At 37.7% G+C, this 15,280-nt stretch overlaps 1 protein-coding gene across 1 annotated transcript in view; it reads right to left on the reverse strand.

Moving 5' to 3' along the window:
- MLLT3 (MLLT3 super elongation complex subunit) overlaps window positions 1-15,280 on the reverse strand; it is a 124,178-nt gene that overhangs the window by 15,640 nt on the left and 93,258 nt on the right. The window contains exons 7-8 of the mRNA XM_069001878.1: window positions 5,115-5,193; window positions 1,366-1,498 (exon numbers count right to left, since the gene is read on the reverse strand). Of these exons, the coding sequence (XP_068857979.1) occupies window positions 1,366-1,498; window positions 5,115-5,193 (212 nt within the window). The remainder of the gene's footprint in view (window positions 1-1,365; window positions 1,499-5,114; window positions 5,194-15,280) is intronic.

Here is a 15,280-nt window from a genome sequence, read left to right on the forward strand (position 1 = left end):
TGAGCAGGGCTGCACTCCAGAAAAAACTCTTCATAGCACAAAGAAGGAGGCTGCCTGTCTGCACTTGGCCGGGATGAAGTGTCCAGCTAACAGCAGCTAATGTTACAGAAATGGTTAAACACCTACAAAACTGATCTGCTGCTCCCTATCTCGGTTCACAGCTGTGTCAAAGAAAGCAAGTAGTCCTTAAGGATACTTTTCTGCTCTTTTAAAAGCTTTCCAAACAGCTGTACTTCCCACCTGAACAAGTGTTTTACTGAAAAGTTCCTTGTTTATTGTAACACACTTTTTCCTGATTAAAATTCAAAAACTTAGCATCTCAGGAGAGGTCACATGAAAAAGCCCAGCTCCTAATCAGTTTCACCCTTCATTTACTTACAAACAACAGGGAATATTTTTTGTTGGGAAAAAACCCATTAGTTATTTGGGATAAAAAGACAGAGAAATAACAGCCTTACAGTTCTATTAAAAAACTGAAACAAAATCTCCACACTTGGAGACAAGTTGAGCTTGGAACAATCCTTTACACAATCACTGACACCAACAAGTTCTCTCATCTTGGTCTTTTTCTCCTTGATTCCAGCTGCTAAAGTACACCAGGGAAGAAGCTGACATTCATTAAAGTTTTCCTATTACCTTCCCATTCAAGCAGTAGCTGACACTGGCACTCAGGTGCTGTGCACTAACAGTAAAACCCTCTGAATTACACAAAGAATCTAATAGGAAATGTGTTGGAGAGAGACAGTTTCAGGTTTTCTGTAACTTTGAACACCATTTGGATGGAGCTTCAAGCTGCCTGAATAGCAGATAAATTTTGGAATGCCCTCTGAAGGTTGCAGCAAGGATGTAGAAGCTTTTTTTAAAAATAAAAAATTTTAAAAATTTCTGGGACAGATGCTTGCTTTACCTTCTGATGCACTTTTACTCATTATTTACTGCATGCAGCACAAAATTTACTTGAAATTCAAATTTCATTGATTTAGATTCAATTTAACAGCTTAATCTAAAACTGGTAAGCGGAGCGGTCTTGTGACTATGTATAAAATACCTCATTCAACAGCTCAAGGACAATTTCCTCTAATTCGGGCCAGAGAGCAATTATAACTCCTCTCAAGTCACAAAGGCATGAAATCAAGTGAAGTCAAACAAATGAGGATTATTGTAACCATATTGATTAGTACAGGAAGAGTTTGTATCAGGAATGGCTAGTTCTGTTAGTTTTTAAAAGGGGCTCTTTTCCTCTAGAAAGAGTGAATTTTCTGCCCATTTGCTATGCAGCACTCTGAGAACACCAGACCTCACCTTGTTACTAACAAGCACTACACGTCTTGGTCAGCAGGCTACTTGCAATCACAAGACACTCACCTGCGACTCCTGCATCCTCCTCGTGTATTTACAGGTTGCTCCAACTCAGAATCATTGTCCTTCTCATCTGCTTCATCTGATTCATCTTCATTATCATCTGAATGCAGATCTTTCATTATAGTCCTCAACGGACCTGAAACAACAGAGACAATAAAATACAATGAAGTTTACTTCCCAGTGTTTTGGGCAATTCACCCAGCTTTGAAAACTACCTTCCCCACACAGTGTGGAGAGAGGAAAGTCTTAAACAAATTAAGTAATGCACTGGGGGCTTATACTGCAGGGACCTGTCCACTTATTTGTGAATCTTTACTCCCAGGAGCAACTCAGTCAGCTTCAACAGACTTACTCATGACAATGCAGTGACTCACATATTCAAGTGTTAGAACAATTTGCAACCTAGATCACAGCTGAAGTAAGTAAAATACTGCCATAACAGGAGAAATTGACATGAAATGTATGCTTGCTAGAAGAATTGCTCGGGTTTAGTATTTTTTGCTTTCTCAAAGGGCATTATATGTGAGTAAAGATCTACAGGGACATATTGTTCAGTACTAGTACATTTGTTAGGTTAACCCATGTATTGAGAAGTTGGTTCTAAGAAATCATTCTGACTAAATTATACTGTACCAAGGCAGTCATTTTGTCTTCTTGCTTTTTATATATTTAACTTCAGCTGTTCCCATTATTTCAGGGTCAATTTCAAGTTGAGTAAGCAGTTTGCCAATGTTGGTAAGTACAATCAATCCTACCCAACACCATATTATCACTTTGTCTGCAGTTACAAAGCTTGACTTGCTCACAAAACTTCATTAAACTTAGTTTGGGTTTTGATTTTTACTCTTTTTGCTCTAAGAGACAGAGCAAGAGGAGTATGTTTAATACATCTGGGAAGTGTAACACTACAACTACTTGAAATAAGAATGGGCAAAAGCAGACTAGAAGAGGGAGGAAAGTAAAATGTCCTGTTGCCACAGGACATTTAACTATGAAGTACAGACCATCTGAGACATGAAGCAGTAACTGAAAGCACCAGTGATGGCTGTAGGAACTGCAATTAATATTATGGTTGTGTAATTCCTTCAGTCCAAGAAACAAAGTACAAAGAATTAAGTAAGAAATATGAACAAAGTGAGCCTGAGATGAAACTTTCAACTCTCTATTAACTAATGGGGAAACTGAGTCAAGGGGTGTCCTCCCTGGTGACTGCCAGCAGAGAAGGCAGACATCTGTCAGTCAGCGCCATATTCATAACAGGGACAGTGTTCCCTTCATGGGAGGAACAGTTTTATGGACTATTCCAGATGTAAAAAATGTTCAGGCCATAGGCATTTTGGCTAGTTTTGTGCAAATGACTTCAAAGCTGATGTTTAGAATGATTTATCACTAATGCTGCACTAGAACTTTTGTAAATTGGCACAGTTTGGACAGGTTCAGAGCACTGAACCTTTTCTCTGGTTTCACACCCTAGGAAAGAAAACCAAATGGTGCTGATGGGCAAATTCCTGGTTAACTAGACATCTGTACAGGTGACAACATGGAAGTGCTTCTTGTCCATGCACCCACTGCTGATATGTAGAAGCAGCTGAGCTGTTCTCCACTTTCTGCCCCTGTTTGGATCTCAGGCAGACAAAGCTCAGCTATTTGCATATGACAACTTGTAGTCTGGCTGAATAAGTTATCATCTGACCCTTGAAGGAGGGAAAGGGCTTTTATAGGAGGAGTAATAAAAAGAAACTTGGACTCCTGAGAGACATCCATCACTGAGAGCCCCATAAGCCTTGAACAACCAGTCATTCAAACAAGTTCTCCCTTAGTGGAGGAGCATGTCTGGGAGCCTGAAAAGCACACTGCTAGCTAACTTTTCAGCAGACTTTTCTAGCAATCAGCAAATCAGCAAAGCATTAATTTTTAGGTCTTTTTTTTTTCTAGCATGGATAGCAATTTTCTGCTCCTTGCTAACACTTTCTTTAAAATTCCATAACAATCTTTTTAAAGGATTGAAAAGTTGCTACCTCCTAAGAGATCAGAATAGTTAAGGAGAAACTGAAAATTAGGAGCTGCCCATAAGCAAGTTTTCTTGGTAAGGAAATAGAGAAATATCAAAGTAAGCCACAAGGACAGAAGAACTTGAGGAACCTCAGGCTAGCCCACTGCTTATGCAAAAAGAGGTGAAGGAAGTTCATGCTGTGGTTTTTGACACCTGAGTAAGCACTGGAATCTAAATGCAACCGAAAAAGAGCAACAGACCTGGCAAGTAACTTCCAGTTAAGGGAAAAAGCATGGCTTCTGACCAGAGCACAACGTCTGGTGCTCTATACCTTCGATATACAAATTCATGGCCTGGGCAATGAACACGCTTAGTTAATTGGGGTTTCTGGAACTCCCAGAAAGAAGCAGGAACCACTATTTACTGTGGCAAAAAAGAGAAGACGTATATATACCATTTGCACTTCAGAGCTGTTCACATCAGAGGACAAATGTCCCATCTATTCTAGAGAAGGTATAAAGAACTGAAAGACAATCTGTGATATGTCACATATGATCCTGAAGAGATGGATGGGACCGTCTGCTCAGAAGAAACCACTAAGTCAACAAGTTTGTCCCCAGCAAAAGATAACAGATGCAGAAGTGGGTATCCAAGTCATTTGGCTTATAATGGACAAGTGACGCCACTAAGGAGGTTTTCACGAGAACAAAAATGGGAGCTCAGCAGGAAGTGTATCTGTTTACTCTTAGGTAAAAATCAACTGCCTGAAACCAGTCATTACCACACTTCACTTCAGCTCTTGCTTTCTTTTGCATGGAGTAACACTGCCAGAAAACATTAGAAAATCAGTACCAGTCACCTGCAGAAAGGCAGGACAGATATGCATCATGTGACAATCTGTTTAAAATCAGTGTGTCTGAGGTACTAATGTATTGCCATAACCCTAAATCAAGTCTACCACTGAAGAATATAAATGGCTAAAACAAACAAATTTGTTTAGTCAAAGGCTGCTCTTTTAATGCTCCCTATCCAAAGAACAAAACAAAAGCTGATTAAGAATGTATCAGTTGTACAATCTTATAAACCAGGGAAAGAAGCCAACCAGGAACTAAATAGTTTAATAGATCATGGAGAATGAATATCAACTTCTTTATAGAAAACATGCCTTGGCAAAGCCCCCAAGAAGAAAAATGCATTCTTTACTGAGTTTCAAGTAAACTGAAATCATTAGCCAGAAAACCAAAATGCAAACTTTAAGTCTAACCATCATCCTTCCCTGCCATGTATCTTAAGTAAATACTGTATGCTCTTAAAACTTCCCAGTAGTATGAGAAGATCACAGCCTTTGAAAGGGTCTACAAAAACACATCTGTGGGATTCTGTTGGCTGCCCATGGGAAACCACACTCTTCCAGGGCTTCAGATAGAGCAAGGTGCCATGCCAGCTAACCCTGCAGAAGGAAAACTTCGAAAGAGCTGCTCTTTCGGTTTTAGCATCTGTTAAGTGACTGGCATGTATTTAGCCCTTCAAAACAACCAATATTCACACCCTTTTCTCAGATTCACAGTTTCTCTCTCTCCTTTTATTTTGCCCTTACAGCCACATCTGAAAACAACTGCAGAAAAGTCTCTAAATCAAAACTGTGGCCAGTTCAGGCAGTGAAACACAGGAGAAAAGAGGTAATGAGATGCCACGATTCTGTTTCTATTGGCCCCTTCATTTCACACATTCCTTTCAATTTCTTTTCCTTTATTGGTACCTTGTTGTCTGTTGTTTTGAGATGGTGTAAAACTGGAACTGGAACTGGAGCTGGAACTGGCAGGACTGGGCTGTTCAGACTTAAAAGAAAAAAAAAAGAAAATAAATAACATTTTAAGAGACATTTTTTTGCCAAAAAAAACCCCTCTTACGTTAGTTACTGCCTAAAGCGTTCTGTCAAGAAAAAAGAACTGTGGGGCCAAATAATACTCAAAAACCTTTATTTCAGGTGTCAGTGAGGCAAACATTGTGGAAATTACTATTGCACTCACCATACATACACACTACTACATCATGTCTAACTGCTAAAGCCTAACAAGAAGTTTCCAATGCCTTGTTTGAAAGATTATACAACATGAGAGCCAAAATGAGTTTATAATGAACCTAAGGCATCTCTGTCATTGTCATACAGTAGACACAACATTTTTCAAATTAGCAATGACATTGTGGAATTGAAAAACAAAAGACCTGAGCAGACCACACTAAATGCCAGAAAACCTCAGACAGTTTTCTTTCATGTCCCTTAGAAAGTAAGTCTTAATATAGGGATTCAAATTAAACTTTTATGCTGTTACTGAATTTCTGCTAATCCTAACAGTTTCCATATGTATCAAAACTCTGCAGATTGTAAATGTGATTGACCAGAAGGTACACCTAGTTACAAAGAGAAATTATCTAGAATTTACCAACTAAAAAGAGAACCAAATTTTTAAACAGGGTACTAAAATCAGTGTATATTATTTAACAAACAGTTCTACACATTTTTTTTCCTACTTTTGTTTCCTTTAAAATTCATGAGAAAGTCCTATTACTTCATGGAAAAATTCTGTGTATTTTGTTCAGTGTTTATGGCTTATGAGGGCAGTACTGAAGAGTCTTCATTCCTGCTGCCAGGTTGCATGTTTCTGTATACTTTTTGGCTGACTCCCAGACTCAGTGGTACACACTTGCACACTCATCTGTGTACATGAGACAAAGTATAAATCTGGTATATGGGCAGAGGGGATGCTAACTGAGAACACAAAACAAGAAGTGGCCATACAGAAGGAACAGTGAAAATCCGATTAGGAAATAATGGTCTAAACATCTACTATTGAAAAGAAAACCAGCTTTAAATTTTATACAACTGCATTACCGTGATGTGTTATCCAGGCTAACAAACATTTTCTGACTCTCCTTGCCTTATGATTCAGACAGAACTAAATTGTTCTCAAAAATGACAGCAGAAATATCCAGTCTGTAAAACTCAGTTTTCACGCACACAGGATACCTTAAGGCTAGCAGTTGCTTTTTCTCCATAAATCAATCTATTGTTGCCCTTTATAATAGAGGGGGCAGATTTACTGCCTTTTGTTGCCTTTTCTCAGGATGAGAGGTGCCTATTTGGGCAACAGAATGCTTGAGAAAAACACCATTAACATCTGCTCTCCTTAAATTAACACCAGCTCCAGTTCTCACAGACACAGAGTCAAAATACAAACTCCATACCTGACTGTGTGGGTGTATGCCACTTATGTGCAACTGAATCAGCCCTGTGCAACAAAACCAAACCCAACCAACAACACAACCCACTTCAATGTATGAGAGAGATTCTTACGTGGTCCACAGCATCAGACCTTTTTGAAACACACTGCAGCATCACTTGACACTGCTCCAAAAATCATGTACTTTTCAAAAAACTTTTTTTTTCCTTCCTGAGTTTCTGTAAAACCTTACAAGATTTTTAGCTGTAAAATAATCATGGATGATATAAAGCAGATGATGCAGTGATGAAGAACAAGAGTCAATGCAAACTTTAAAAATGTCAGCAAACCAAGCAAACTAAACTAAGTTCAGTCTTCTAGCTTCAGGCTACTCTTATACATCTGGTTTATCTGTCAATTTCTGCTTCTTGCAGCAAAATTACAAGCTGAGAACTGGCTTCTGCAGATTTCCATTAACTGTATTTTTCCTTTATTAACTTCAACATGAATGTCAACTCACTGAAAATCCATTCCCTTAAAAAAATAGAAAACACTAAAAGATTATAATATTCAGCTTTCAAATGCTAACATTCTAAAAATCAAAAAATCACATAGGTGCAAAGACTATTTCACCATTAAAACTTCACTACTTTCTTTTTTAACCAGTTTACTTGAAATGAAAAAAGGGGAAAAGGCCTAGTCTCATTACAAGGGCTGAAAATATGAGTGAAATTGCTCCATGTCAAAATCGTCTCCCAGCATTAACTAACTTAACTTGGTCAGTATCACAAGAACAAATGAATATTAATACACATAAAGTTGTATGTTTTCCTAGTAAAAATTTTGCTCTGCTTTAGCAAGATCACTTTGAGAAGTTAAACCACAGTAAGTCCTTATGAAACACATATGATCATCCATACATATTTTAAAACGGTTCCTAATAACTTTTAAAACTATTTACATTATTTCCTTAAACAACCCTATCTGAAAATTTATTTCAAGAAATACGGATTAGCATAAATATTAAAAAACTATTCGGTATTGGAAATGAAACCTTCATTTTTTGACTGAGAAATCTGGGTGAGAGTGCACCCAGAGGAAACAGTTGCTTTTAACCTAAGAATGAATGTTATTAACAGAAAAGACTTGCCTTTTCAGAAGGAACTAAAAATATGCCTTCTGTGTATGAATGTAGATTAGTGCCAATAGCATCCATGCTTCTAGTTAACAGAGGGTGTCTTTTGTCACTTAAGCAATGTTTTTTGACAGTTTTACAGGTTCTTATGCCAAGGACTTAGGTATTTATTGCTTTACACACTTGGGCTTTCTACTCTTATCCCCTGGTTCCCAATCACCAAATATTTAATTTTTCAATGGGTCTGAAATTAGTTAAAGCATGTCTTTCAACAATAAAAGTTTAAGACAGTATCAGGGAAGATCTTCTCTCCTATGGCCTTTTCTTATTTTACCAGTTTTCTCTTTCTACAGACAAGCTAACGAGAGTTTGGGCCCAAAATGTTCATTAGTGCAATGACCCGATATGATTTATTGCATTCTTTGACAGTCCACTTCATTTTAGTGCTCTCACAGTGATGCACAGGAGACAGTGACTTCTTTATTATGCCTGATTGAGGGATCCTGTGCTTTGAAACTGTTCAGCAAAAGAAGGCAATTTTATTTGGCCCAAGTTTTCCCTGAAAAGGTATCCTTTTTACCAGTGATTTTTCTAAATCACTTGACTTCTCTGCCATTTCCAAATTCTTGTCTGTTTTTACAAGTAATTCAACAACTCACTCTTGAACTGCAAAAAACTTTCAGGCAAACCCACTTGTTTATGATAAAGGATATAAGAGATCTGTTTCTGTAATATTTCATGTCTGTCCCAATGTGTACAACTTCTTGGGGCTGTCTGGTGCAGGGCCAGAAGCTGGACTTAGATGATCCTTGTGGGTCTCCTCCAACTCAGGATATTCTATGGTTCTGTGACTCTAAAAATAACCCCCATCATTTCAAGCCCCTTATTAATTCTTACATCAAGAAATAGAAGACATCTATATGTATGTTGGTGACAATGGTTTTTCTTGCCTTTCCCTGAACCATTCTTGAAGGAAGCTTACAAATTGTTTCTTGAAGTAAATATTAAGTGGTGTAGCAATATCTCATTTCATATCAGTCTATATATTTCTTATTTTTTATGCATGATAGTCTAAAGACATAAGTTTCCCAGTGCTATACACACTGAGAAGTCCATACACTTGAAACTACTTATATAGCTGAGCATTTCTTCCACTTTGTGCAAATTTAGAATTTCTGGGAGGAGGAACATGCTCCCAGCAGGACAAGCCTTCTTCTCTTCCCTAACAGGACTCCTGTACTTACAGCTTCTACTGCCACTTAAGTGCCCTATCAGTGACCTCAGCTTTTAGTAAAATAATTCAGCCTATCTGTAGCTCACACAAGAGGTTCCCACTGAACATCAGAAAACAGCTTTTCACTCTGAGGGTAACCAATCATGGGAACAGGCTGCCCAGGGTGATTTTGACATCTCCCTCCTTAAGAGATATTAAAAAACCCCATCTAGAGAGGGTCCTGGTCACCCAGCTCAAAGTGGCCCTGGTTGAAGAGGGCAGGTAGACCAGATGACAATCAGAGGTACCTTCCCACATCAACCAGTCTGTGATTCTTTGAATTTGAAACATATCCTTCATTTAAAATGTAGCATCCAGAAAATACCTTAACTGAATATTAGCAACTGTTTCCTCTGAACAACTGCACTGGATGAAGTGGGATTTGCATTTCCTTAGAGACTGTCCTACTGAAACATGTATCTAATTTTGAAATAAAATCCTTTTCCTTCTATATTTATGAATCTATTTTATTTTACCTTTCTAAATAAAAAAAAAAAAAGAGACAATGCTAACATACAAACTCACAAATAACACTTAGAGAAGATTCATGCACAGGAGACTGAGCTAAAAAATGCAGATAAAAAAATTCTTTTGCAGAACACTGTACAATAAAACTGAAAGATGAAGCACTAGTGAAGATTGTTCTGTAACCTGTAGGGTATTTTTGCAGAAAATATCTTACTGGAAAGAGTGGCAGACACATAGTAAAGCAAGCAAAAATGTACAGGAGGGAAGATCAAGGTTTGTCTTGTAGAGCAGCTGAATACTACAGTTTCCATGGATTTCATGACTACAAGATAATGAGTAAACTAAGGATAAAATAAACTAAGAATGGGTATGGTCACATGAGTATGAACATGGTCCTTAAACATGAGAGACAAACTGATGGAAGTTCTCATCAGATAAGCCTAACCAAGAAGGATAAAGACTGTCCTGAATATGTAGGTAATGATGGCAAAGACAGGGTTATATGAAGGCTTTTGAAAACTGGCACTAACCACTGTGTTATTTAGACCCCATTTTCCCAAAAATGTCTGAAAAGACACCAGTATTTGTGAAGAATTGATAAAGTATGAGCAGCACAACATGGGGAATTTAACAGTTTTGTATTCCATACAGTTTGAATTATATGGAAAAAAAAATGAGGCCAAATGATGTAAGATGAAGATATGCTAAATAAATTGCTTGAAGAACATTGCTCATTTTATAAGCTCAGTGGCATGACAGCCCTGTGATGAGAGGATGGCAACTGTCCCTCTGTACTTCTTTAACTGTGGAAAGGCCAAATTAACCTGACAAGCAATAATCCGATATTGATTTTCTGAGAGTTTGACCTAACATTTTAAACTTTCCCTTGGAGAACTTCCACATATTCTATAAACAAAGCTGTCTTAAGCCAATGAAGGAAATGTGCTTTGGAAAGAAGGTCTAACTTCAACTTTAGTACTAAATACAACCCAGAAAATTCAGTCTAGGCATTAAAGCCAAGGTGAGAGTTTCATTCAACTAATCTACATCTTCTGCTCTAACGGGATTAATAATGTTAGAAGATAGGTGGTAGTTGTTCTGGCCAGCCCCTACAGCTGCTGTGTTGGAAGCAAAGACTTCCTGATCCCCTTCTCTTGCTCTATTTTATCTACTGTGCCCTGTGTCACGTATCAGCACTGAGAAGGACAGATGCATACCCAGTTCACTGTTTGGGAAATTAAACAAGACAGTTTGCTGTCACTTTTGGGGCAGCAGGAAGGTGGTTCACCTAAATTCTTCGAGATATGAGGTTTTAATGTCAGGAATTCACATACTCCTATTAACAAAAGAAGCAACTGAAGAATCATCTACATTTAAAACTGCTTTTATGGGTATAATTATGTACTATGGTACACTTCTCCACATTAGAAATTTGGTCTTCTCAGCAGGTACTCAGAGACTTTACAAATTCACCACAATTCTCCTCTATTCTTATGTAGCTCTGTTGAACACTCCCAGCATGACCCTACACTAAAACTTTACTATGTGGAAAGCTTGTCAAAGTCATAAAAATCGAGTAAATACAGACCTAAACATTTGAAAAAGAACAGGTTTTTTTTCCCTGAAGTCATGCTGCACAGGCTCACAGGCTCTTGAACTCACGTCCCAGAAAACCAAATTATTCAAAATTTAACTATAAACTACAGAGAGATCAAGTGTAAATCTTTGCTGGCCCTGTCAGTTTTACAGTAAGCTTCACTGTATTTACTTTTCCATCAAACTTAACTTGTGGGATTTAAATGATTATCTGAAAACCTCAGCTTTTGTTTATTGTGCATTCCAGTTCCAGGGAAAAGCTGTAGAGAGAAAAATACAAAAATATATGTTTTACCCTAAAAAATTCTCGAGTCTCTAAAACAAAACAAAACTCAACTCCTCAAACTATTTTTCAAAATGTCGTAACTTTTAGTCAGTCTTGTGATACTGTAAACTGAACAATGGTTTTTAGATGTCATGTTTGGCAACAAAATGCTCTATAGACTTTTTTTCTATAGAAGATCTGAGACATCTGATGTTTCCTAAGCACTCACTCTGCGATAATATCATGTGTTTGTCTAGTGTTTTCACAAAAGATCACCCATATTATAAACACACAGATCATGCAACGCTGATTCTCTGAGAAAAAACCCACAGAGAAAATTTCTGTTGTCTTATTGGTTCTCTACCATTTACAGCTGACACATCTGCTTGCTGTAATTTTGCCTACACAAGTACTTTTACAAAAAGAATACTACAAAAAGTGATTCTTATTTAAAACTCCTTATCTCTGCTTCTCTGATTTAAAGTAAGTTTTTGATAGTGCGATCTGAGCTTTATATTAACAGTTTTGCTTCTGTTTCATAAGACATAAGATTGCAACACACAACAAAGAAAATCTCTTTCAAAAATAAGAAAATCTGATATTTGTTTATATTTAAATAACATTTAACTCAAATCTCAAATTATAATTAATGTAGTGTAATGTATTTCTAACGTAATTGACAGTTATCTGAATAGGTACCTTAACCACTGAATGAAGTTACTAAAAATATTGGGCTATAACTACATTATTGGAAATACTGGCTAAAATAAAATCTCATGCAGGACAACTCAGATCAGTCTTGAGTTTTACAGTGTTCAAAGGATCAAAACCATTGTATATGGCACAAACAAATCAAGTTGAACCGTCTCATCTACCAACTGCTTCCTTTAGCTAAAATTGTAACATTTAACATGCAAAATTTTATTTACTCTTACTAGTCCTCTCCCAAAGCAAAGTTAAGCCACCAAGAGCAACAAGAATGGCTTCCTCCTCTGCCCTTTTCCTGCAGTGAACCCAAGCAACTTTGCAACTGAATTGTTGTTGTCCAGAATACTCAGACCATGGCATTTTACTTGAAGATATTTTACTCTTCCTGTGGAAGACACAATGCAATAAGCACTATCTTGAAACTGCGTCCTTTTCATCGACAGAATAAAGCTGCATTGTAATAACTAAAATCCACTAAAGCAGTGTGGGCAATGGAAAAATATCATTCATATACTGAAATAAACTAAAATTGTCACAGCCTGTATCTACTTCTTTTCCTGCCACAGTTTAGACTTATTACTTTTGCAGCTGATAATTCGTATAATGAAACACAAACAGGTTACTGTATGTAACCTCCTCCCACTGTTTAGGTAATACCTAACATGACCTCATGCAGAGCAGCAAAATCACTTGATTTACTTCTGTCCTAATCAAAACTCTTCACCAAGTATGATATTAAACAGCATAAATTTTGCAATGGTTTTCTGATTGGGGTAATCAATGTTGAAGCACTGATCCAGCTACTGCTAGCCCCAGTTCCTGTCATCCCGTGATGTGTGAATCATCTTTCCTTGGGGAGCTCAGGCACCAATGGAGTTGCCTGCCTGTTAACATCAGCAACAAAACACAGCTCTGCTGCTGATGGGGTACTTACTATCAGTCGCCTTTAAAGTCTCCTTTCATGTCGCCCTGAGATGATGATACCAGTTCTGCAGATATTGTAAACAGATTCTGTGAAGTGTAAATAGCTCCATTTATCCTTATCTTCTAACTCTGCTGTATGAAACATTAATTCTTACAACCCAGGGCATCACTTCCTTACATTTGCCAGATGGCTGGCAACACATTAAGTACACAGTAAGCAATTCCTTCATGAAAGTTACCCACAGCAAGAACATGTAACATGTAGGTTTGAAAAACCCTACATAGACGTTCTGGACTCCGGCAGCCCTATCTTACTGTGCTACACATGTGCAAGGACTGTCATTTTCATTATGACAAAGACATTAATTACCAAACTTCTTGGTCCCTTCACAACTGCACAGTGTTACAACAAAGAAATCTGATCACCAAAGCTACATGCATCTACTTGTTTTCAGCCCCAGTGGGAATGAATGGCACGAGATATTGCTGCTCAGAGGGGCACTAGAGACCCCACTAACATACACAATCCCAGAGGAACCACGAAGTACACATTTTTATTTTCTAAAGATTTCTATTTTCAAGGAAAGATGACAGCCTGCTTAGAGGCCTTCAATAGAAAATGTTAGGTTTAAATACCAACAGAGCTGGATGTTTCACTCAAAGCTTTTTTGGGTTTTGGGTTTTTTGGGTTTGGTTGGTTTTGGTAGGAAAAAGTGTCATTTTTTTCTAACAAAAACATTAAGCTGTACTGAGAAATTGACTAAGTCAAAACAGTACTAATGAATAATGACTCAGTGAGTTAACACAAATTCACACCAACATTCTTAAACAAGTTTTCTATTGCTGATGTGGTGATCTAGAACCACCTTCAGCGAACACTCAAATTATTATTAAAACTGGTTGCAGGTATGACACTTCCCTTAAACAACAACAGCTGCCTCGCAGAGGAGTGGATAATGTTGTCAAGAGGGAAAGGCAGCTGCCACACAGAGGGCAAGAAAGAAAAATGCTTGATTACCTCTGCTTTTATTTATTTCCTGTACCAGGCTCACATGCACACTTCAATACTGGAAGAACAGTGACACACAGGCAACATCATCCTGGAGTCTGGGCCAGGCAAATTATGTCTATCAGAAGCACCCCTTGCCCATTCCAAGAGGGCCCCCCAGCATCCCTCTGCAGTGCCAAACACCCAGCACAACCCCAGGGCTCCACAGCACAGGGAGGTGAACAGCAGTCCCTCCCTCACCTGCAGGCAACAGACTGTCATTCCTTCTGCACAGGCATGAGACAGGGTATACACTCACTGCAATAGTAAGCCCAAGCAGCCTTTACCCTGCGTTAGCAAAATTTAACCTTCAGGAGATTACTGAGTCCTTAAAATATAAAAATTAAATTGTGTAATTACGGTGTCTCCTGGAGAGTTCATGTCAGTCATCACCAGAGTACAAGCCTCTGAATGAAAAGTGTTAAAAAAATTATCTAATGAATTTCATGGAGAGTTTGGCAGCAAACTTTCAAAAATACATGAGTAAACCATGCCATTTTTGCCCCCCAAAAAAGAACTGTAAACTTACTGGTTCCACATAAAAAATAAAAGGGCATTAAAAGCCTTGAACAGATCTAGCTATTGTAGGTAAAATGCCAGCTGATAACTAACAGGTGTTGGATTTTATTTTAACTATGTGAAGCCATTCTTCCCGATCACAACACAATTTATGTAAGTAGATAGATAAAGCAACTTCGGAGCAATAAAATCCCTATCAGGAAGATCTCACTTCATTATGATTAAAATAAAATATCCTGTCTTTAATATTTTATTATTTTGACTGCAATCCACCTTGGCCTCTTGAAATTGTCATTACTTTAATGGACATGAGACAAAGTCTTTTTATGCCACAAACTTCCCCTCCCCCCACCCCCCCCCCAACAATTAAAGTATTGGCACTGCACATAACCAATTAAAACCCTTACTTTCTGCAGCATAGCAGGTGAACAGGATTTCCAGTGCTAAAACATAGAAAATATGGCCCCAATTCAAAACTGCATTCATGCAAATATTTGAGTTTCATGTGAGTAGTCACAATGAAGCAGATGTAGTCAACACGTGCAAATGAACTAAAATACTGAAGCCTGTAGTAGTAGCTTAATAATGATTAATGTTACTTCTGTGGTCAAAACGTGACATTGCCTAAAACTAAATAAAGCCCAAACAGACTTTGCCTCAAGAATACAAAATTTAATGGCTCTCATAAGATTACTTTTGCAACCTGAACTATAATCGTATCTACAAGAGTTTGTCTCCACTGCTTTATTTCTAAATTCTTAACATTTC

Source organism: Aphelocoma coerulescens (genome assembly GCF_041296385.1).
Source record: "Aphelocoma coerulescens isolate FSJ_1873_10779 chromosome Z unlocalized genomic scaffold, UR_Acoe_1.0 ChrZ, whole genome shotgun sequence".
NCBI classification, from domain to species: Eukaryota; Metazoa; Chordata; class Aves; order Passeriformes; family Corvidae; genus Aphelocoma; species Aphelocoma coerulescens.